Source organism: Phalacrocorax carbo, chromosome 1, assembly GCF_963921805.1.
Source record: "Phalacrocorax carbo chromosome 1, bPhaCar2.1, whole genome shotgun sequence".
Lineage (NCBI taxonomy): Eukaryota > Metazoa > Chordata > Aves > Suliformes > Phalacrocoracidae > Phalacrocorax > Phalacrocorax carbo.
Window position 1 is genome coordinate 193675616 of NC_087513.1, and position 24097 is coordinate 193699712.

At 40.2% G+C, this 24097-nt stretch overlaps 1 protein-coding gene across 1 annotated transcript in view; it reads right to left on the reverse strand.

Moving 5' to 3' along the window:
- Nucleotides 1-24097, reverse strand: part of RXFP2 (relaxin family peptide receptor 2) — a 44661-nt gene that overhangs the window by 12370 nt on the left and 8194 nt on the right. Inside the window, 14 exon segments of the mRNA XM_064448919.1 lie at nucleotides 7798-7878; nucleotides 7881-7922; nucleotides 9205-9283; nucleotides 9286-9362; nucleotides 9365-9421; nucleotides 11002-11412; nucleotides 14182-14193; nucleotides 14742-14948; nucleotides 16671-16746; nucleotides 19019-19022; nucleotides 21404-21475; nucleotides 22323-22350; nucleotides 22656-22806; nucleotides 23982-24048. Coding sequence (XP_064304989.1) covers nucleotides 7798-7878; nucleotides 7881-7922; nucleotides 9205-9283; nucleotides 9286-9362; nucleotides 9365-9421; nucleotides 11002-11412; nucleotides 14182-14193; nucleotides 14742-14948; nucleotides 16671-16746; nucleotides 19019-19022; nucleotides 21404-21475; nucleotides 22323-22350; nucleotides 22656-22806; nucleotides 23982-24048 — 1364 coding nt within the window.

A 24097-nucleotide genomic window follows, 5' to 3' on the forward strand; every position in this document is an offset into this window, starting at 1 on the left:
GAGAGGCAACCCTGCAGAAAAACCTGGCTTAGCACCAGGCTGGGGTGGAGGCTAGAAAGGGAAACTGCATTTCAGCCTGGAGAAGTGGAGACGTGATGCAGGGAAGCACCTTGGCCAAAGCTGTTCCTCCAGGACACATTTTTCTGATGGCACAGCCCATCTGCTGCAGCTGTATGCTGATGAGATTATCTGACTCTGTGTGTGTGAAGGAGGATCAGTAAAACTGTTCCAGTAAATCCAGCACTCGCAGAGCAAGAGCTGAACTTCTCAGGCAATGGACCTCAATTCTCTGACACCTCTTCTATGTGCCCAAAGCTGATTTATGGAAGTGGTATTAAAAGACCCCAGGATATCAAAGCAGAGGAGTTTCATACCTGCAAAGAAGACTGCCAACTCTTCCATAGGTATGAAATAATGGGGATCTGTTCAATGCATGATCTCAGCTTCTGCATTTGGATATTCCTGTGCTGGAATAACAATTCTCTCATGCTGAGTGGAGCTGATTTTAGAGAGCTGAGTGCCAATTTTACAGTAGTCAGCAACAGAAGGACAGTTCCTTATTACTCCGTTTTCTTACCCAAGGTGCATAACTGATTCAATGAGAGGAAATGGTGGCCGAAATGCCACAGATATTTCAGTTAAAACACTTCTGCCTTGTGCCGTCAAAAGCCACACTTCTGGGTCTGTATCTCCTTTGGATTTCTTATAGATTCTCACACCTTATTCTGTTCATCTGGGAAAGTGTATCTCATCAATAATCACCCAACAGCCAAAGGTGAAGCTGAGGGACTCTCTCTTTGAATAAGTATGTTGTAATAGAAAGAAGTGTCAGAAAACACTTGTGTGGGCTGACAAAGAGCACTTTACCTTGACATATTCCCCTCAGTAGCTGTTAGAGTGAAAAGAAAGTTGCATTCTGAGGGATTAGATGTGGGTGATATGTAAGATTTATGGCATTAATGCTTTTTGCCATCACAATAAATACTGGTAAGTGCAGCGTTCAGTAACTCTTTTGCACTTAAATTGTATATTGGTCCACCTATATATGCTATTTTTAAAATCACTGCCTGCATACAGTTTAGTTTCATCTTGTTTCTTGATATTGTTCTTAATCCAAATGCCTCCAGTGCTTTAAGTTCAATACTGCCTTACTGCCTGTGTGGAAAAGCAAGGCAGCAAGCAGTCCCTGGGTAGCTGGATTTTTTCCGGCCAGCACAGTCCTGCGGGGAGAGGTCAGATGTAACAAAGCTACCTTGAATCCTGGAGGTCCTTAGGGACGTCATGCTGGAGTCACAGCTCTGCTACCCTTTAAATAGGTACAGTGTGAGCTCTCCTCACTGTGCAACCAATGGCTGCTGATTGATGCAAAAACATTAAAGCCTTACAAGCTGTGGCTGCAGTCTTGTTATACTGCTTATGCCACTTCCCTAAAGTACAAATTCCCTGCCTCTCCCCTTTGCCTATTAGTCCTCAGATACCCCTTGGCCATGCTCCCAAAGCACTGGGAAATGTCTGACCCTAAAATTGTGCCTGGTGCCAGTTTTGGTGGCATGACTCCTTGGTTATTCTATGCATCTGGTGTTGCAGAATGACAGATGGTGCTTCGTCCAGTGCCTGGAGCTGTTTGAAGCACCCAGATCTCCTTTCTCCCATTTCTCAGTTTTGTGGGTTTGTCACATGGTGACCGCTGAGATCAATGTGGATGCTGAGGGACTTGCAGCAGGAGCAGCTCCTTTCCCTAGAGCTGAGTGGTGGCCTCTCAGGGTGTGATGGGGGAAGTATAAGTTAGAGCCAAGGTCAGCCAGGACTTGTTACAGATGCCACAAACCCTGGTGGCACATTTTTAGTGCCAGAGGGCCTCTCAAGGAGTACATAGTAGATTTGCTCAGGGCAGTCGGCATGGAGATGCTTGAAACAACCTTAGAGGTGTGGTCTCTGGGAGTGTATGAGAGACATTAATTGTCAAGTGGAAATAAAATCCAAGGACTGCTATTATTTTTAATAATGCTATCATGAAGGGCAAAAATATCTCTAGTAAAAGTGAACTCCTTTCTTAAGATACTTTTTCCCTTGCAGTGAAAGTCTCCCACGTGTTAGAGGAGTGATTAAAGAGCTAAAGAGCTGCCATGAACATCTTGTTAATTCCTTTGTGCTGTGCTGCTTGGTGAACCTTTACAAATGAGATTATTTACTCTCCAATTCCTCCATTGTCATTCTCTTGCCCTTTCTATGTATGGTAGCAAAAGCAAAGCAAAAGTAACTAAAATGTCAGCTTCTGAAAAGCAGCATTTCATTCAGTTACACTATGTTATTATCAGTGCACACAAACCAGCTGGAAAATAATACAGGAATAAAAAGCAGATAGAGGAAAGAGCAAACAGTGGGGAGCATTAAAAAAATAACATAACAGACCTCAAAAGAGAAGAGTGTCTTGCATCTTCACATTAAACTCTTTAACTTGAGTTTTCTGTCTTGTCTTGTGATAAGGTGATGAAATAGTGTCATTACAAGCATCAATTACGCCGTGCTTCAGGAGGTGCAGGGCTGGTTGCAATCCCTGAAACTCTGTTTCTAGGTGCAGGCAAAATTCCCAGAATGTTTTTGGGGTTTGCTATCCTTTTCAAGGAAGGAGAGAGGTCGCAGAGGAAATACTTGCACTACTTGAACCTTTGCTTTTGTTAGTGAGAGTCAAATAATAAACAAAGGCATTAGACTAAAAATTAATTTTCAGCTGGCGTGCACAATGCCATTTGCATTGGCACTGCATTTTTTTGGCATTGCAACATTTTATTTTACATGCAATGGGTATTTCAGTGCTTTGTTTTTCTTACATTTTTAGGCTGCAGAACAGGTAACATTGAAATGCTACTCATATCAGTGAACACATCATCTTGTTTGACCTTTCAGAAACTATTGATATTATTGATTTCTAAACAGTAGAATAATAGGAGAAGGCAGCCTAGGCCATGAATATGTTTTGGTGCAGGCTTTTTCCCAGAATTAAGAGGCTCTCTTTTGATACATAATTTATTTAAGGCATCTGTGTGCTTGAATGCAGAGTCGTAGTTCAACACTGAGTCCACCATCACCGTCATCTATCGTACTGAAGTACTTTTTATAGATTTATGCAGACAGGAAGGTGACTAACTTTACTTTCTGCTCCATTATTCATGTGTTGTCCTGAGGGGACCTTTGTTGATATTACAGTGTGCCTCCTGAACAACCTTTGTTCAGAATAGGAAAACTAAATGTTTTTATCCTGGACAAACAATGAATAATGCACAGTGTTTTAGAAATATCCTAAGGGCACATACTTATTGTAAAACACTAAACATTGAAAATGCTGAATACCTGAATTGCTGAAACCCTGAATCGGTTTCTTCAAGAGTTTTAAAATCCCTGTTTTAAAATACATCATCCTCCGGACCCAGTTTAGATTGACTGCAGCCAGTCCTGCCTGATCTATTTTATCTTTTCTTTCGGGTAGGCAGATAATGTAAAAGATTACCATTTAAAAGATTTAGCTCTGAGTTAGAGTATCTCCTGTTAGGATTTCCAAGGCTGAAGCACTTGTGAATCAGTCATTCACTGATAAAAGGTACAGGGGAATGTTCTCTGCTGCCATCATAACAACCTTCAAAAACTTCCCTGCATTGCAGACAATTGAACTGCACTTGAGATTTTCACTGTTTGCCTTCAGTTCCTGCTCCTGCATTTCATTTGTCATTGGTTACATATTAGCTGTGGGGGACAAGAAATTATTTTATTCATCACTGCATTCTGTCAGAAAATGATGGTGTAAAACCAACTGTTAAGTTTTTCCTATGTGCTTGTTAAACAGATCCCAGTAACAATAGAGTAAAAATGTTTAATGCAACAAAGGCAACTCTACTTTTAGTTCTTCATGGTGGGTGATTATATGAGCAACATTTGTTCAGGCGCAACTATTTGTTCTGATCTTATTATTTTTTTATTTTAATTTTTTTTTAATTAAAAATGAGGCAAATAACCATGGAAATGTTTATAAAGAATTACAGTCAAAAGAGGGGAAAAAAATCCCACAAACCTTTTATACCCCCTCTCCCCATATTTTATATGCTAAGAAACTGTGTAAAGTCACATGAGGGCACATTCCTAAGCACTCTAAGAAAGAAAATGTCACTCCTATATTCAAGAAGATCAGGAGAGAGGATCCAGGGAACCGCAGGTCAGTCAGCTTCACCTTGATCCCTGGGAAGGTGATGGAGCAAATAATCCTGGAAACCCTTGCCAAACTGGGAGCAGTCAGAATGTTTGTATGAAAGGGAAATCATACTTGACCAACTTGATAGCCTTCTCCAATGAGATGACTGCCTTCGTGGATGAAGGGAGAGCAGTGGGTGCTGCTTATCTCAACTTTAGTAAGACTTCTGACATTGTCTCCCATAATGTCCCATAGGCAAACTGATAAAATATGAACTAGATAAAAGGACAGTAAGGTGGATTGAAAACTGAGCTGCCTGGCTGAGAGGCATACAGTCCAGCTGGAGGCTAGCCACTACTGAAGTACTGCAGGGGTCAATACTGAGGCCAACACTCTTCAGCAACTTCTTTAATGACCTGGACAATAGGACAGAGTTTGCAGAGGATACGAAATGGGGAGAAGGGGTTGATGCACCAGCTGGTTGTGGTGCAATTTAGAGGGACCTCAGCAGGCTGGAGAAATGGGCTGACACGGATTTCACAAGTTTCAAAAAAGGGAAAAGCCAAGCCCTGCCCCTCGGGAGGAATCACCACATGCACCAGTACACACTGGGGACCCACCAGCTGGAAGACAGCTCTGAAGAGAAGGACTTCGAGGTGCTGGTGGAGAAGAAGCAGATCATGAGCCAGCAATATGCCTCTGTAGTGAAAAAGACCAAAACTTCCTGGGATGCATTAGAAAGAGTATTTCCAGCAGGTCAAGGGAGGTTATAATTTCTCTCTGCTCAGCCCTGGTGAGACACACCCAGTGTGCTGGGTCCATTTCTGGGTTCCTCAGGAGAGACATGGACATACTGAACTGTGTCCAAGGAAGATGTCCATGAAGATGATTCAGGGACTGGAGCATCTGACATACAAGGAGAGGCTGAGAGAGCTGGGACTGTTCAGCCTGGAAAAGAGAAGTCTCAGGGAGGACCTTGCCAGCAGGTATAAATACCATATCAGGGGGAGTAAAGAAGACAGAGCCAGGCTTTTCTCTGTGGTGCCTGCTGACAGGACAGGAGACCATGGGCACAAATTTAAATACAGGAAATTCTGTTTAAATGTAAGAAAAAAAAATTCTGAACTGTACAGTGATCAAACACTGGAAGAAGTAACCCAGAGATATTGAAAAGAGCAAATAGCTTTTAAATATTAACAATGACAATCAGATTTTTGCGACATTTTAGTCAGGAAAAGCTTTCTTCTTTCATATTCATAGGCAATTCAGTTACTGCAAGTGGAAACCCAGAAAACACAAATTTGAATTAATTTTTTTTATTTTATAAATGACAGACTTTAAATAATAATCTGTTGGAACAGATTACTGATGAATTGGAAAAGTATCCCTCTGTCTTTGAATCAAGTTTGGGTGGAGAGCAAAGCTATATAAAGATCAAGTCCTACTTTATCCTAAAAATCAAGAAAAAGAGCCATTTAAGTGAAGATTTTGTCAGAGTGGAAAACATGACAAGTAGTGTCTGCATTATCCCAGGGAAGTGCCCAGAGAGGTGTATTTTAGAACAGTTTCCCTTCTAAACCCCATTTTTTAGCCAGTGCAATGCACATGGGTTGCCACAGAGGTACAGCAGTTGGTATGTCAGGAGGACTTGCAGGGGAGGAAATTTTCTCTCCAGGGCTCTCCAGGGCAGCCACATGAAATCTGGACGATGGGTAGCTGGCAGCACTTCTGTTTGCAGAGGCAACATGTGTTTTAGGTGGCAGAGCAGCCTCATTGGGCTGCTGCCCTCTGACTTCTGCCCCAGCATGCGACCACTCCTTCCACGGTACCAACAGTGGGGCTGCTTTGCTCCTTCCCTGGCATCGCCATCCATCATAGTAGCCTGAGTGTGTCCAAAGTGCTGCTCTGTCTGAGAAGAGGTACTTTCTATAGCACCTGCAGCAGCCAGGACCTAGTTCACCTCTTCACCTCTACGTCTATGAGCAGAGAAACCACCAATATGAACCAGCAAGCTGCTATATCTCCTCTGCCGCTGGACTCCTGCTCTGCCCTTACCAGGCACATGCTGAACTCAGGAGGCTCCAGGGACTGTTCAGGCCAAGCAGGACAGTGTCTATCAAATTAAGGCACCAAGTGGGTTGGTCGGTACTGGAAAGTACATCAACTGGGTCACTAACTGAGAGGATCTTCTGATACCTAAATGGAAATTTAGATTTCTTCAGGCAGAATCCCACACTGAAGTGTGTGATGTGTGAATACTTGAGTTAAAACCTCACAGCTGGGCTCACTGCCAGAGTACAATGACCTTTTTATTGGACTTGACTTCCTGCCTTTGTGGTTGTTCAAATATATCCATCATATTTTGCAGTCTCGGTGGGCCTGAAGCACATATTCAGTCTTGTCATCTCAGCTGAGAAATGTTAACTCTTCAGGCTCCTCTTTATTTTCAGTGACGTGCCTATACACTTGGGTTTTTTTTCCTCCCCTTTCTAGATCTTCCTCATTGCTCCAAACTCCTTTAATTTGATAATACTTCGAAATGATCTATGAACTGGAGCTTCTAAAGCATTTTCTGGAGCTTTCTTTAGTAGATCTTAAAAAAAATGGCACATGTTGAATGTTTTGCTTTACTTTTTTTCTAAGAGCTTGATTCTTCTATTTATAAGAGGTAAGCAGCTCATATGCAATAAAGTCAAAATATAGCTAAGGTGGTTATGAAAACATAACTAATAACAGGGAATTGTTCTTTCTTGCAAACGCCTCAGTCCCATAAATGGTCCCCCAAGCATGTGCTTACCCATGCTGCCTGGATGCCTATGCTTCATAAAATCTGATGCAATGAAAAGTGAATTGACTGCTTTCAAGGGTCGTTCTGAGAGCTTCATTATTTAATTTTTATTTCAGTCTGGGCTCTGTTGCTTACACAGGAAGTTTCACTTGACTTTTAGTACCTTAAAAATATTGTAATAACACTGCTCAGGTCTTGCAGTTCTGAGTAGTGACTTTATGTGCACAAAGAGACATTCACCACCCTGCAGAACTCACGTATTACTTAACTCTTACAAGATTAATATAGATTTACACCTTGCATAGAATGTTCTGGCCTTCTCTCACCAATGACTTCCAACCCTGGGAGAACTACCTCTCCACAAGGATATATCCTGAAATTGGTAGTGCAGACCAAATGAGACCGAAGTCCTTTCCCTTGATCTATATATATTATATGAAGACTATAGGTAGCAAGTAAAGATACACTGACCCTCTGGGGAAGGGGGCTGAATAGTAGAAAAGTATTGCCATTTTTAGCCCCAGTGCATGGTCTGCCTGTGTTTCAATCTGCAATACAAATCTTCCCTGTTGAATGCAACATTCGTGACTCTATTTTCTGGGAAGATGAATACAGAGATGGTAATGGCAAAAAAAAGGTCTACTTATGAATCTCGAAGAGATTAATGCTGTAAGGCAGTTAGGTCCTGTTTCTGTTATCTTTCTGAGAAACAACCATCTGTAGATTGGTAAATAAAAGTTAGTACTGTCCTCAGGAGTTATTTTTTTAAAATCCAAGCATAAATGAAGAGCTGTGGGTGAGGGGATTGTCTGTCTGCATGACTGACGTGGCCAAAGTTTTTTCATCACTTCTAAAAACTTCTCCTTAAAGAAACTAGTTGTGAGAGTATACAGAATGGGGTTCATGGGTGTACTGGCAGAACAAATACCACTATCCAGGAAAGGACAGTGCCTAGGAAAAAGGTAAGATATTTCATATGCTCTGTTGTAGGAATGGTACAGAAGCGAACATATCTTTATGTCATTTTTACTGTATGTCTTTTATTTTACTTTACTTTATATCATTTTTTGCAGAATGCTACCATAGTATTATTTATACATGAAAGGGGTTTGAATTCAACATCACTCATTGTGGTTTTCATGAGAAGGGGGTGTGTGTGGGGGGAAGAGCTTTTCACCAGAGAGTGTCGTTATCTACTGGAACTTAATAAAAGCACTAAACATAAGCTGAAGTCCATCTCTCTTCAGGATAGTATTTAATAGAAATCCAAATCCCATACCTATTTTTTACATGGCAATTTCATCAGTAGGTTTCCAAATGCCTTACAAAATCTATTGTTATTATTATTTTACAGAGGAGAACCTGGAGTACAGAGGGGTGAAGTGACTTGCTCAGAGGGCCATGAGCTGAGCTGTGTAGAGCCTCACCATCATAAATCCCATGCCAGCCACAGTCGTACATCTTCTGAACACCCTCATGATGTCTGTGTTTTATTTTTAACAACCTACATGTAATCACTTTTATCCTGGCTGTGAGAATGGATTTCAACGCTCCCTATGAGGCTAAATAGGTTTTATGATAAAATCATTGATAATTTACTATGTTTCTTTAATGCCTTTCATATTATGGAGAATTACTTACCCAATTTTCTGTGAACATGAGCCATCAATTCTCTAGAATTATAATGGGAGAGCAGGATGCCTTTATTACCATGTTACCTGCTAGCAACTACAAGGTTAGCAGAGATGCATATAACCAGTACAGTGATGGAGAGATGTGAGATCAGATATACAGCTTCTCTACAGGCTGGTAGGGGGGAGTGTGTGCTGCCCTGTGGGAGCAGGGAGTGCCGGTAGCCTCCTCAGAAGCCCTTGGAAATTATTGCCTGTACTTACAAATGTGGTGTCTAGGTTGCTTAAAAGATCCTCCTGTTATAGTTTTGTTTCCTCCATGATCACACTAATGGACTTATTCGTACATGTTACCATGGGATTTTGCAGCTGTAGCAGAGGAGAACCTCTTCACTGGATAGCTTATTCTGGTTCTCACCTACATACATGGATCGAAGGTGCTATGTATGTACTTTAAAGCTCAATTTCTGAACATAGAAAAAGTCAAATATTTTGGGCAATACTTACTCTTAACCTATGGTTAGCTAGAATACCTCTGGCAGAATTGGTTTGGTTTAAAATGAACCTTTAACAAAAGAAATCGTACTCTTACACAGCATTACCTGGAATTTCCACCTGGAATAAGGAGAGTATTTCAATGACAAAGACAGGAATCCAGTAGATGGCATCAGTGAATACTCTTAAAAAAAATATCAGTTGGCAACAGCAACATCCCTGCAAATGCGACTCCTTACTTCTGATGTCTGAAGAGCATTTTTTTTGAACAGAATGTGCTGACGTATGAAAGCACTATGATGATGGAGGCTAGCAGGTTCACACCTGTGGGGAACAAGATTTGAAATAAATGGCATTGAAATGGTCTTTCCTTTTTTCCCTTTCTCCCAACCCCTTCTCTATTTCATTCTCTTTCATTATTTTGTTATAATTTTTACATTATTGTATCTGTAGTACATTGATACCAATTTTATGTTAGAAACAGCTCAATATTGTCTAGTGTCACACAGCCTGCTCACATACCACATGTTCCCATCTCTTACATGGTGAGATGTGAATAAGTTGTAAGAAGTTACTATAGAAACACAATTAATCCACAGTATGGGTGGGCTCATGATTCCACAGAGGTCTGGTCTCCTGACTAGAAATTCTGCAGTAAATCTGAAACAGAAGCTACCTGCAGGACTCTCACATAGTATGGAAAGAACAACGTATTCCCCAGCAAAGTGACAAACCAATCTGAGGCGTATGCTCATTTCAGTCTGGCTTCCTTGGTTATGTATAAATATCCATCCCAAATTACCGATGGGAGAACATGTGCAGAGCAAGCTGTGCAACTAGGATTTTAATTGCACTGCACTATGTTGTAGAGCAAGGCTTTTAACAGTTCATCAGATGGCATCTCCATGGACTGGAGTACTCCAATAAATAGCTGAGAGCCATTTAAGGATCCATTTATGTCAAGATCCCAGCACCTGAAAACAGGCTCTTGCTTGGAAATATGGATTGAAACAAACTAGAAGAACTGAGAAGTGTGTCATAATAATTTTAACGGTGGGAAACCACTACATGAACCTGATTTGGCGTGCATATTGCCTTTTTTACTTTCTACTCGCTATAATTCTAAAAAACTAATTTTATCTTTTGGTATGCAGTTTTTTCATCTTTTTGATATCAAGAGATAAAGTGAGCAATAACTGTTAAATATATATGCACTGGCAAAATAACACCTATGGCTCTGCGAATGCAGGTCAGGGAGAACATTGTTTGGTAGCAGTTTGAATAATTCTCAGTTTTTGCTGTGAGTAAGTGCTCTGAGGCTGAGCATGACCAGCTTATATATATTTCAGGCTGATGTTTCTGGGTTTTATCCTGCTCATTTCCAGTTTATTTTATATATATGTATGTTTTATCATTATTCCTTGCCAGTATAATGCACATAAAGCTACACATTTAAAGTTTCATCCCATATTATTTGTGTTATCACCATTTTCTGCAATCCAATGAAGACTAGACTGAGTAGTAGTTGAAGGCTGCTGATTTTACTGATTTATGAAAATGAGAAAGTTTCAAACCATTGGGTTGTACACACAGTATCGCAAAGTAATTTCATTACCTCATTGTTATTTAAATTACTATTTCCTTCTATGTTTTCTCCTTTTCTTTGTTACACTTGCTTGTGTTTAGTCAAAATTAGATGTCTTCAGCTGACACAGACCCTTTAAGTGTACAGCCAGCATGCAGCACATGAGGTTCTGCTCCTCCCGTGGGGCTTTGGGAAGTATTACAACAGGAACATTAATAGTGTATTAAAAAGTGCATCTATCAGTGACTGTTCTGTAGACTGCCATTTTTTTCTGGTAAAATACTATCAGTAAATATAGCATGCTAAAAATTAAACTTACCAAGAAAAATACCAAGGGAATACCTGTTGCCCTCACTTTATCCTCTTTGGTCAGAATTCAATGGGAAACAGATTCTATTTTTCCCATAATAATTTCCAAAAAAGTCCTCATCCTAGAATGGGATTATTGCTATGACAAGCTCAGCAATCCATATGGATATAAGAATCATTACTGTCTGCTGCTTTCCAGGATGGATATTACTGAAGGGAAAGACAATCGCTAAATGCTTTTCCAAGGTCAGATACATCAACAAGAGGACTGAGACCTATGTAGATAGCATGGCCATGAACCCCATGATACAGCATGGTCAACTTTCCATCCACAGCACAGCATATTTTTTATACTGTCCATGGTATTTTACATCAAAATCTCCACTGAAGAAAAAATACACCCCCATAAGAAAATCAGCACCTAGTTAAGAAACAGATTTCACAATTTGCTGAAAAATATCAGTGAAACGCTTTATATATAGTATACTTTTATGTTTAACCAAACTCTAGCTGGCATTCATAAATATTTTAACCCTGTGACTGTGGCATCAGAATTCATGTGCTGTGGGGGTATGAGTCCCCTGATCAGAAACAGGAGAGTGGAAGCTGGTGTCAGGAAGTGAGAGTGGAAGTGCTGATGAATGAGGCTCCCATGAGCGTGCAACAATCTGCAGTCAAGCTCCCTGGCTGTGGTCAGCACAGTGGCTTTTGCAGACAACAGAATATTACAGAACCATAGAATCATAGTTTAGAAATCATTTAGGTTGGAAAAGACCTTTAAGATCATCAAGTTGAACCATAAATATAACACTGCCAAGTCCACCACTAAACCATGTCCTTAAGTGCCACATCTACACATCTTTTAAATACCTCCAGGGATGGTGATTCAACCACTTCCCTGGGCAGCCTCTTCCAGTGCTTGACAACCCTTTTGGTGAATATTAAATCACTGCAGTGGCTGTATTTGGCACACAGGCAGCCAGCCCTGAAGAGAGGCTACAGCAGTGTCTGGGCACTGCTCAGGGTACAGATACTGCAGTGGCAGTTTCAGCCAGGAGCAAGCTGAAAGAGTCTAAGGCATAGTGTGGAAGACCTGGCAGGTCTATGGCACTATATAGTATATATATGACACTATGTTATAAATACACAGAAGATCTCTGATATCTTCCCTGGGATCCCTTCTAATTTTACACATCCACAATATGTATCTAATAACAAGGTAAATTAATTTTACCTGACTTACAAAGCTGAAGATTTGATCCAGTCATGCCTTGGTTGGCTTTACAGTCAATGAAGTCAACAGATACTTTTGGAACATGATTCATTAGACCTACTTTGGATATCATTTTTAGAATTAGGTGAATTGCACAATTCATTGACTATAAAGAGGGTGCAAAGTCACCAGTTCATAGACATCTGCACTGTAAGCATCTGAAGTCATGCAAGATAAAATCTTTCCTGTGTGAAGTTAACACACAGTCAGAAAGCAGAGTTTGTAGGCTTGTCTAACTAGAACAAAGAGAGGGGAAGTAATCACAGAACCGCAGAATCACAGAATGGTAGGGGTTGGAAGGGACCTCTGGAGATCATTTCATCCAACCCCCCTGCTTGAGCAGGCACTCCTAGAGCAGGGGGCACAGGAACAAATCCAGGCAGGTTTTGAATGTCTCCAGGGAAGGAAACTCCACAGCCTCCCTGGGCAGCCGGTTCCACTGCTCTGTCACCCTCACAGGAAAGGAGTTTTTTCTCATGTTTAGCTGGAATTTCCTGTGTTCCAACTTGTGCCCATTGCCCCATGTCCTGTCATTGGGCACTATTGAAAAGTGCCTAGACCCATCGTTCTGACACCCACCCTTTAGATATTTGTAGGTATTTATGAAATCCCCCCTTAGTCTTCTCTTCTCTAGGCTAAACAAACCCAAGTCTCTCAGCCTTCCCTCATAAGGGAGATGCTCCAGTCCCCTGATCATCTTGGTAACTCTCCACTGGACTTGTTCAAGCAGCTCTGTGTCCTTCTTAAACTGGGGGGCCCAAAACTGGACACAGTACTCCAAATGTGGTCTCACTAGGGCAGAGTAGAGGGGGAGGGTAACCTCTCTCAATCTGCTGGCCACACTCCTTTGAATGCAGCCTAGGATACCGTTGGCCTTCTTGGCCACAAGGGCACAGTGCTGGCTCATGGTCAGCTTGTTGTCCACCAGCACTCCCAGGTCCTTCTCAGCAGAGCCGCTTTCCAGTAGTTCAGCCCCCAGCCTGTACTGGTGCATGGGGTTGTTCCTTCTCAGGGGCAGGACCTTGCACTTGCTCTTGTCAAATTTCATGAGGTTCCCCTCGGCCCAGCTCTCCAGCCTGTGTAGGTCTCACTGGATGGCAGCACAGCCTTCTGGTGTATCAGCCACTCCTCCCAGCTTGGTATCATCAGCAAACTGGCTGAAGGTACACTCTGTCCCTTCAATAATAGGCCATAAGGCCTATTATTTTTATGTTTTTAAATGGTTAATCACCAGAAAACAGTGTCACACTATTGCACTATAAGCTTGCAAGAAAGTAGGATTTGGCCACAGCAAGTATGAATTTGGTCCCACATTTCTGTTGGTTCGAGGCTTCTTAATTTGGGAACAACTGCTGGACAGGGTATGATGTGATCATTTGGAAGTACTCACATTTTGAAATATCCAATTAAAAAATAACAGAAGCACCTATTTGTTCCTGTGCCAAAAACCAGGATATGATGATTAGACACATTGCAGAATAAATTCAGACAGCAAGTAGCCTAACACTAGCTAGCTTGTCCATAATCTTTAACACAGAATGAGTAGAGGTAATTAAAGTAAAAATTTTTGAGTTGTTTGTACACATCTTGATTACCCAAAATCAGGCAATTGAAGGATCTTGGTTATTTTTTGACACTCATTTTCATTTAGAATATCAGAAAATAGTGCAAAAATAGATAACACACAGTATTTTTAAATGTTTTGAAACTAGCGTATGTCTAGAATTCAAACTGGAATTATTGGAACATACATAATGTTATGTATTTTATATAATATAATGTCATAATGTAATATACGATACCATATTAATATATTAATTTTATTAATGTACTAATCAAATCAATGTATTATGAATACCTTCAGTACATACTTAGAAAATTTTGATAGTTTGGTTCAGCCTCAGTCAGCAACTAAACAACATACAGCCGCTCGCTCACTCCCCCCACCCCTCTGGGATGAGGGAGAGAATTGGAAGAGCAAAAGGAAAATAAAACCTCTTGTGGGTTGAGATACGAACAGTTTAATAATTAAAATAAGATAATAATTATGATTATTATAGTAATAACAATAATGATAATATAATAAAAAGGAAAAGGGAAAACCAAACAGAAACACAAACGATACAACCGCTCACCACCTGCCAACTACCACTGCCAGTCCCCGAGTCGCAATTGCTGCTTCCCTCCCCCCGCCAGCCCCTCCCAGTTAACATACTGGGCATGACGTTACATGATATGGAATATCCCTTTGACCAGTTTGAATCCGCTCTCTTAGCTGTGCCCCCTCCCCTCCCGGCTTCTTGTGCACCCAGCAGAGCATGGGAAGCTGGACAAGTCCTTGACTAGTACAAGCACTACCCAGCAACAACTAAAACATCTTTGGGTTATCTCAACATTGTTTTCATACTAAGTCCAAAGCACAGCACTAGGCCAGCTGCAGTGAAGAAAATTAACTCTATCCCAGCTAAAACCATGACAGATAGACATGGTGTGCATCTCATTTTCTGCTTTGATAAATGATCTAATTCTGATGAAAAGATTTCCAAAATTTATAACACAAGCTATGACCCACACAAATACGCTCAGAACATTGTTAGCTAAGATATCTTCAAATGATGAAATCCCGTCTGTTGATGATGTGCATAGTTGCACATGGAGTGCATATAAGCAATAAGTGAAACTTTCTGAAGTAGCTGAAAGTAAAGAAATGAATATTTAATGCTGCTGATTAAACACCAGCCAATGTCACAGTTATGTACCAGTTATGCAATTAGGTGCAAGGAGCTGGAAGAAGAGAGCAATTGTAAAAAAATAATTCCTAGTACATACAAGGGGCATGTTGTGAGAGGTATTAAATCAAAGGAGGATTTACTTAGGATGTTGGTAGCAGCACATATCCTTTCGATCCCCAGTAACAATGCTGGTGGCAGTGGCTGCAATCACCTGTGATTTCCTGTAGGTTGCTGTAATGTGCAATTAGGTCATTGCTCTTTGTTCTTGTACAACTTGAGAGGAACAGTCAGAGCTGATATATTTTTTATTTTCACAAACTTTTTAAGAACTTTGCTTTGCTACTCTTGGTTGTCGGTGTGCAGGTGAATGTTCTTCATGCTAACGTGCTTCAAAAGCTGATCTTTTACTGTCCTTGGCAGAAGGATTTTGCCTGCCTTTACAGATTTTGGAATGTCTGTTGAATTACTTAAATTTGGTAATGAGCATTATCACATCTTAAATGTGTCAATTCCTTGACCACTATTCAAATAAGTAGTTCTCTGCTTCATGGCAGTGCACTCATAAAGAAGGCTTGGGGGACAGGACATAAAGGCTCTAATACAGTAAAGCCTGCAAGAGCGGGGTTGTTTTGAAATGTATCCTTACATCCCATTGACTTCTACAAGATTTAAAAATATATTCTGGTATATATAAAAAATAAAGCCTGAAGGATAGATCTGCAGATAGAATTCTGATGTGGTATAATTATAGCTGTGAAATATATGAACAATGATATATCAGATTTTGCATGTTGATGTAGTCCTGTTGATTGCATCCCCCATCTGCTGGTAAGCAAGTGGACAGTAGCTGATTTGAGCTTAATTTTTCATGAAGTAGTAAAGAGTGAAAGGAAGAGTGTGATATAAGCTCTTTAGAAACAAAGTCACAAAGAACATGCACAGTTGAAGAAGATGCTTACATTCATGGCATAGAATAAGCAAATATAAATATTTGGGAACAACTCTAGACTGAAAGACAGAAATCAGAAGATAAAAATAATCCTGAAGATTTCTCATCAAGAATGACTTTTTAATTATTTAGAGAAGCGAGAGACATTTGTGTATATATCCTGGCTGGCATTCAGTGTGGATGTGTGACACTCCTAAAGCCCTTTGCCTCAGCTCAGGTGTTGTAGTTCAGAGCACCTGATGTTACTGGCACGTAGCTGTGACATACTGTGAAGGAAAAAGGCATAGTTTATGACAACGAATTAAGAGGCCTATACAGCACACATTTAATCTTCTCTATGAACATATATGGCTTTTATTCATGTCCAAAACATAATAGCTTTTCTGTTTCTTAACTCACTTCCCAATTTTGGTGGACATGAATGGGGAATGCTACTTCTGCCTGCTAACCTTAAGGGTACAGTAATCCCAAGTAAGAAAAAGTTTTATTTATTTGCTTCAGCCAGGAAAAAAAGTGTGAAGGGCAGAAAAAGAAGCAATGTGATATGATCTAGAAATGACAGAACAAAATGAGGAGCCTGTTTCCTTTCTCTGTTTAAAATACTGAAACATTTCATCTATTTGCAGAAATTGGGTTACCAGTGGAATTAATATTGAAAAGCAACACCCTGGGATGGTTTTGGACATTTTTATAAAGACCTTTAATCATCCCTTCTTTTATTTTGCATGCATACATGTGGGAGAAGTTCCTCATATGATGAAACATGCTTTCCTTTATATTTAGAATCTCAATCATTTCCAGGTATTTGTAAAATATGTAAATGTCATGATCTGTAAATAAATTATATGAAATAGGGGTTTTTGTAGTTATCAATTTTTGAATTACACAGACAAGATTTTTCTTAACTCATAGGTGTTAAAGAAACTATGTTATGGAAGAATCGTGACTATATTCAGTAGGAAAGATCCTATGACCGTTTATCATGTCGAGCTTTTTACTGGAAGATTATATGTTAGGATGTGCATTTAGCCCGAACTCCCTTTGTGGTTATGCCATTCAACATCCGATGCAATATCCATTAAGGGAAAAGAACAAGAAGTGACTTGCACAGGTCTCTGCCACTTTCCCTGGGTGCTAAGCTCAGCTGCTCACAGCAGTGTGATTTGAAATCTTATTATTATAAACCTTGGCTAGAGGGCCTTCCAACTAACAAAGGAGTCACGGAACTGAAGGCACTAATAAGCCTGAAACAGGCAGGGATAAAAGACAGCTTCTACTATGAGAATCAGAAGAAGGGAGGAAGAAATAAGACAAGAAGGCAAAATGTATAATTGTCTCAGCTTTTCCTTGGGGAAGCATGAATTGCCCTCCATTGTTCAAACTAAAACTGACCTGCAAGCTTTTGATGAGGAATCCAAAGTACTGGGAGGTACCTGTGGGCCAGCTGAGGAAAGGTAAGGGCACTGCAGATCTTTTGGGTTTGAATTACTGGAAGCAGCTGCTGTAGACAATACAGACAGACCTCCCTTTGGAAGGACAGACAAACATACAGACGGTCTAGTAGGCTGAGGGAAGCTGAATATTCTGTCACGTTTCTGGAGTTTGCACAAACCATAGGTGCCAGCTGCCCAGCAGCAGAGGCTGCAGCAGTGAATGATTCAGCAACAGAACAACCCCATGCATAAATGGAGCCTAGGGACCAAAGACACCTACTAGGACCAGTCATGACACGTGTGTGTTGAGACAGAGGGATGATTATTGTGCATGTACGTTCCTTCCTCCCAGCCCAAGAGTGACAAAGGAGCACAGAACTGAAAGAGAAGGGTATAGTCAAGGGCAAATGTGGTGTGTTTGCAGCATATGTAGGCTGCATTACATGAAGCAAGAGAGACGCAGAGCATTGAAAAAAGTTCATATGGAGTGTCATAAGGCAACCTGCTTTGCCCATGTAGTGTGCCAAGAAGAAAGCATAGGGCGTAGAGGTACGAGGAAGGCAACTGGGGACACCTGTAAGCAGAAAAGTTATACAAAGTTTTGACTTCTGTTCTGCTGTAACACAAACACGAACAAGACAACAATAGGTGTATGCAGCTGTCGGAAGAGATCCTGGGGAAATGCCAATAACAATTAAAATGAACCCTGAAGACAAAATATTGGAGAAATATAGCCCATCCCCTGTCTGTGACATGGCGTGGGACTTGCTGGTTGGGCAGGACATACACTCCATGTGTCATGGAGATGTGATATTAAATAATACTAAAAGGAAAAGGTTTGTATAATATTACAGGCATGCAAGCAAAACCAGTACTAGCACTGAGAGCCTTAAAAGCATTCCACTTGATAAAAGTCCTAATGGTGATAGAGCCATGAAAGGGCACTTTGTGTACTGAATATATTCAGCAAGCATTTCCTGAAGTGTCTGAAAGCAAAGCTTCATTCTGCAGCATCCCAATAGACCTTCAGTCTACAAATTCAGTGTCAGGAGTGCATGTACTAGAGGATTAGCAAACCCAATAAGGCCAGAAACAGGGACAGAACTTCATTATTTTGCACATTTGGCTATAACGGAAAAAGAAAAGAAGTCACTGGAATGGGGTTTTGATTAGCTGTGATCTAAACTGGAGGAGAAACTCCTGGCATAATCAAAGCCAACTGTAGCCACCTGACAGGCAAAAATGGTAACAGAAACCTGCGATATTGAGCGAGTCCATTGCAGTAGGAATTCAGTGCAGGTACTGGCATACCTGGACTGCAGTGTAACATTTTAACCTCTCCTGTAAGGCAGTAGCATTTCAAGGGATTATCTGCACAGGTGATATTTTAGGGAAAGGTGCGTGAAATGTTAGAAGAGTGAGAACTGAAATCTTGTGAATGATGCTCTAGTAACATGGAAAACAAAACCTGTTCTATTCATGCAATGCAGCTGGCGTAACCTGAAAGTTGTTCACAGCAATGGCAAGGCAGACTACAGGTGATGTATTTTGATCATGTTTTAGAGAAGGGAAACATCACATCTGAATCAAAATTACCAAGTCAGGTGACCTGCTTAGATAAAAGGCACTTGACTTGTCATATCCCTTTGAAATGACTGTGATGAAAGGAGAAGAATAACTTATACCCATAAGAAACTGCATCCAAGGATTCCAAGTATGGTTTAGAAAGAACATCTTAATCTTGTAAAATGGGAAAGGAAAGCCTGAATTTGAAAGTCCTGATAGAAGATGAGTGACGAGTTCTGCATTTCTGACTTGTACCAGAAACTGCAGAACTGCAGGGAACCTCTGACAGGTGTGAAAATGTGTGTATAGCATCTAGCAAGGGCTTATGACCAACACAAACAGTGTTATTGCTATGCCTGTATCAATAGGACCATGAGAATGCTCATGTTTGTTATAGGAAGAAGTTTGGTCCAAGGGCAGACATGCCTTTGATACCTAATCTGGGATCAGGGACTCCTGTATTTCCAGAGAATCTGGTAGGTGTTCCTGCCTCAGCTATTCCCAGCTCGCTGGAGAGATCTTGTGAAATTATCCCTCTTGTCACTGTGGTTAGGGAACCTGATGTGTTGTCTGTTTCACTTCTAGGAAAACACAGGGGAGATTCTTTTTGACAAGAATTTCAAATTTTATGAGAGGATTTGGTTTGGCTCTTATCTGGGCCCAAGCCAAGTGGCATTTTTTTCCACAAGATTTTAAACTTTAAATACTCTTTTTCGGATTGTATACTGTCTATTCCATGAAATAAAATGCCTATCATCCTGTCAGCAAGGCTTCTGGAAAAATGAGTGATTACTGAGATCACTTTGTTCTGGTTAATTCTAGCCCAGTCAGATTTTGGAGGGGTAACGAAACGTCTGTCTTACATTCTTTGTTTCTGTACTACATGTTCTGAGATGGAAAAGTAGATCAGACAATCATTTTGACAGGCAGGCAGGTGGTACTATTATATTGGCAGTACCGTATCTATCATGGTGAATGTGCTCCCAGGCTGAAATAACTACACTTTTCCTCGCTGGTCAAGGTTTATATAGCAGCAGAGCACGTCTCCATCCTTATTTCAAAACGTTTAATTCTGTGCATAATAATGAAACAAAGGGCTATAATGCATTTCAAAAAGAATCTAACAGAAAGTTATTCTGGCACAGCTGCCACATGATTGACTCAGTTATCTGTCAAAAAAACATTTTGAGGTGCCCTGGAGATGCCCATCTGATATACTCATGTAGAGCTGTCTGATAAGACACAAGACCTACAAGAGGCCTGTGGCCTTCTGGAGTAGCAGGTGATGGCCAAGTGGGATAGACACACAAGGGCATCTCCAACAGTACCAGACAGCTATCTGTGGGCAACTTAATAAGCCAGGGAGAACACAGTCACTGGGATCTGGAGAATGGCTCATCTCAACCTGGACTAGCTTTTGGTTTGCTGAATGGCTCTCCAGACTAATACTCCGTCTAGTATTATTTGGCATGTCCTGTGTTATCTGAGACATCTGTGTGGGCAGGCAGACATGACAGGCCCCATGAGAGACCAAAGACTTTCTGGAGTGGGGATGCAGTAGGGATGTCAAATAGCACCAGGTATCTGACCTGTGGGCAACTGAACCGATCTCCTAAATGTTGCTCTTACTGTAATGACTTAAGACACATTGCTCACCTTGTTACCCTTGGACACTTAACATATAGGGGTCTACAAAAAAGAACTGAATGTTACCCTGTGTGTTGACTTACAGTATTCACTGTGTGGCACAGAGGAAAAATACCAAACAATGAGTTGCAAGAAAGCTGTTCAGATTAATCATTCAGATTAATTTTCCTTTTGCTTAACAAAAAATAGTGTGAATTTTAAAATAACATTTGGTTCTTCTTTTGGACAGCTTTATAAGAAGAAACCATACGGCACAGAATGACAATTTAAAAAAAGGAAGTTATAGTGTCAAATCCAATGAAATTATAAGAAGTACTTTCAGATGAATCTTTGCAAATTGAAGAAGAAATAAAACTTCTGAATTTGAGCTTTGTGTAGAATACCTGATTTAAAAAATGTGGCTCAGTTATCAGCCCTGTGGAGTGAATATTTTATGAATCGCCCCAAAAGAGAGTTTATAGAAGTTCTAAAATACTTGTTACCGTTTATTTATGTCCTTATCTGCCCAGGTGCCCTAGCTGTGCTTGTTGTGTAATTTGTTCTTAATTTATGCATTTTGATTGCTCCTAGGCTTATAATTTGTGAAGAGCAGTAAAACGGAGCAAGCTGTATGGCTGTCATTCACGTACTTTGGCCTCCTACCTTAGTTTGTTAAGCATTCCTACAGGAATAGAAAATTAAAGTACATTCAGCATCTGATAGAATGGCAATTAATGCTTCACATGCCTGTTGTAATGGATGAATATTTCTCCTGGAAAGAAAGGATATTATTTAGTGTAAAATGTTAGTAAAATATTTCAGCTTTTACTTACAGTGACTGAAGCTGCTGAAAGCTTTCAAAGCCATCCTCAGAGAGATGAGAAAGTGGATTGAAGGAAAGATTGCTAAAAGAAAGATAAATTGTTCCGTATTTTATTTCAGGAAAAAGATGACCTAAATTATTACATTTTTAAATTCAGCTGGGAATTCTAATTTATAACTTTCAGCTTTTGTAAATACTTCAGGTCTATAAAAATCTAATGAAATTTTGTAGTCATGTTGCTGTACAGATCCCTTGGAGAAATAGAGAACAAAAGCTATCAGGTTCATCCTTAGTATTCCACGTACCCCTTTCAATACAAACTTTAAGAACTCTAAGACTCAGATTTTCTCCTTTTTATAAGTGAGGATGTGTGCTATCTTAGTTAAAATTTTAATAGCAGCAAAATTATCTTTTATCATTACTTCAGTTCATCCAATACTACCTTGCTCTGATTTTATCCATAAGTCACTTTGAAGCCAGTCGGTACAGGCACTGATGTCTGGCGACTACTAAACATGGATCATTTTAGCTCTGATTCATCATAACTAATTCAGCTGAAGTATCTAATTTGGAAACCTGGTTGCCTGAGGGTCTCTCTATAATTTATGAACTTAATCATTGCTGAGAGGTGAGATGAATCAAAGCCTAATTACATAGATGTGAAGCTTTCACATTTAATATAGGTAGAACATGGAAAAACAAAGGAAAATAAAAAACATTTATAAAAAACCCACAGTAAATTCAACACTGAAGATCGGTATTAGTGAATGAGTTTTCACCATGGCAGCAAATCAGTGTGTTTAACGAATAACATCAGTTGCTACTCTCCTTCCACAGGCAGTAGCAGCCTGTTTCAATCACTGATGTCACTCCAGTCACTGACAGCTCCCCTTCTCCTTCAAGCTTTCCCTTCTCTTTTCCGCTTCTACACCTTCTGCAGCTGTTTTATGTTTCTGCCTAAACATGTCATGCCAGATAATGAGGCAACCAAAACCCAGATGCAGTGTGACTACTTTATATGCAGATGAGCCTAATGCATACACGCTTATCCCCAGGGGAAGTGGCGGTCTCAGATCTTCAAGTAGGTGCCTCAGTTCCCCAGACAGCTACTGGGAGGGACTGGTTCACCTCACAAGGATGCCGCCCTAGCTAGCTCAGCATGTGAGCCGAAGAGCTGAAAAATGTAGTATTGGTCCAGAGGAGCTGGGCATTCGTATGCCAACAGTCACGGGCAGAGAGAAACCTTGATTTTCAACCCATACATCTATCTCTGTTGTAAAACCTGGGAAGTCTTGGAATAAGTTTCTCCCATTCCTGTGATGCTGCCTTAAGCACTACCTGCAGCTCCCTCTTGCCAGGTACCTTTCTGTCCTTCTGCCTTTGATTCTGCACGGCCTCCTGCCTCACCTTGGGCTGGAAAAGTACAATACAGTCACAGATTACAGGCATGTAATAGCTCACGCTCTGTAATTTAAAAACAGATTTTAGAAAGCTCACAATTCCCCCAGATCTTTTAATGAAGAAAAGGTATTTGCAAGAAGCAAGCAAATTTTATTTCCATGAAAAAAACCTGTAAAGTAAAATATATATTAGAGTAAGTACTTAATGATTCAATTTAATATGGCGTGCTAATTTCATGTTTCAGTATGACTACTTGGCTTTTTATTTTTCTAGTGTGTTAGAAGTTACACAAGACCTTAACAAGCTGTGTTATTGTAGTTGGTGAAAAAGAAGCCTACACAAAACTAAGCAGTTAAGTAAACCTTTCCTTAGTTTTAATTAAAACCAAGAAATTTACAAAGTAAAACAGCAATATGGAATTTTACTTGATTAAAGCTTCTGGGATTTGCTATCCAGACAGAAATTTTATGTGTTCAAATTTAGCTGTTTTTCTTTTTTACTTTTGCTCTCACTGCAATTGATACAGTCCCACTGCAGGGAATTCCTGTTCCTCACTGGTGAGAAACCACATGTATAACAGTAAGGAGCATTTTATATTTCTTAACTGTAGAATTTTTTCTTCATTAATGTGATCCTGCTTCAGATGCTGTTTCTCCTGTCCTCTGTATTATATGGCATACAACTAAATATAAAAAACTAGAAATATGAGTTATTACTGTACACCAATATATTTAATTTTAGCAGCGACACAAAGTTTTGCTCAGGTTCCCTGCAAGGGGAAAACCTGGTCTGAAGGAGGAATGGATTCAACATGAAAAAATATCTGCAGGTTGAGATACAGGCCTGCTATATTGTTTCTGCTTCGTGATCAGATTGCAAGTCCCAGGATTTAGTGGAATTTAAAAAGCATCCTGGTGCTCATGATCTGATCACAAGGCAGAAATAATACAGTATGCCTATTTCTTATTCTGTTTGTTGAAACAAGTGATCATGACAATTGCCAAAATGTGCCATGTGACTGCGCATACAATAATGCAATTAATTGTAAAGAATGCCTCCTTGACAAAAGTGCAACTGTCTTGGCGAGGCTTTATACATTGAGACAAATCCTGTGTTGAGGACTGTGAGTCACACATATTCAAAAGGGTTTTGTTGCTTTATTTTCATACATCTTTTACTTATGATACAGTGAATGCATCGCATTCCAGGATGGTGGTGTTTGTTAAGGCCTTAATATGATTGCCTTTAAAATCCCTGAATAACAATAAGGAAAGTGGTTTTATTCATGAGTTACGTAACAGCT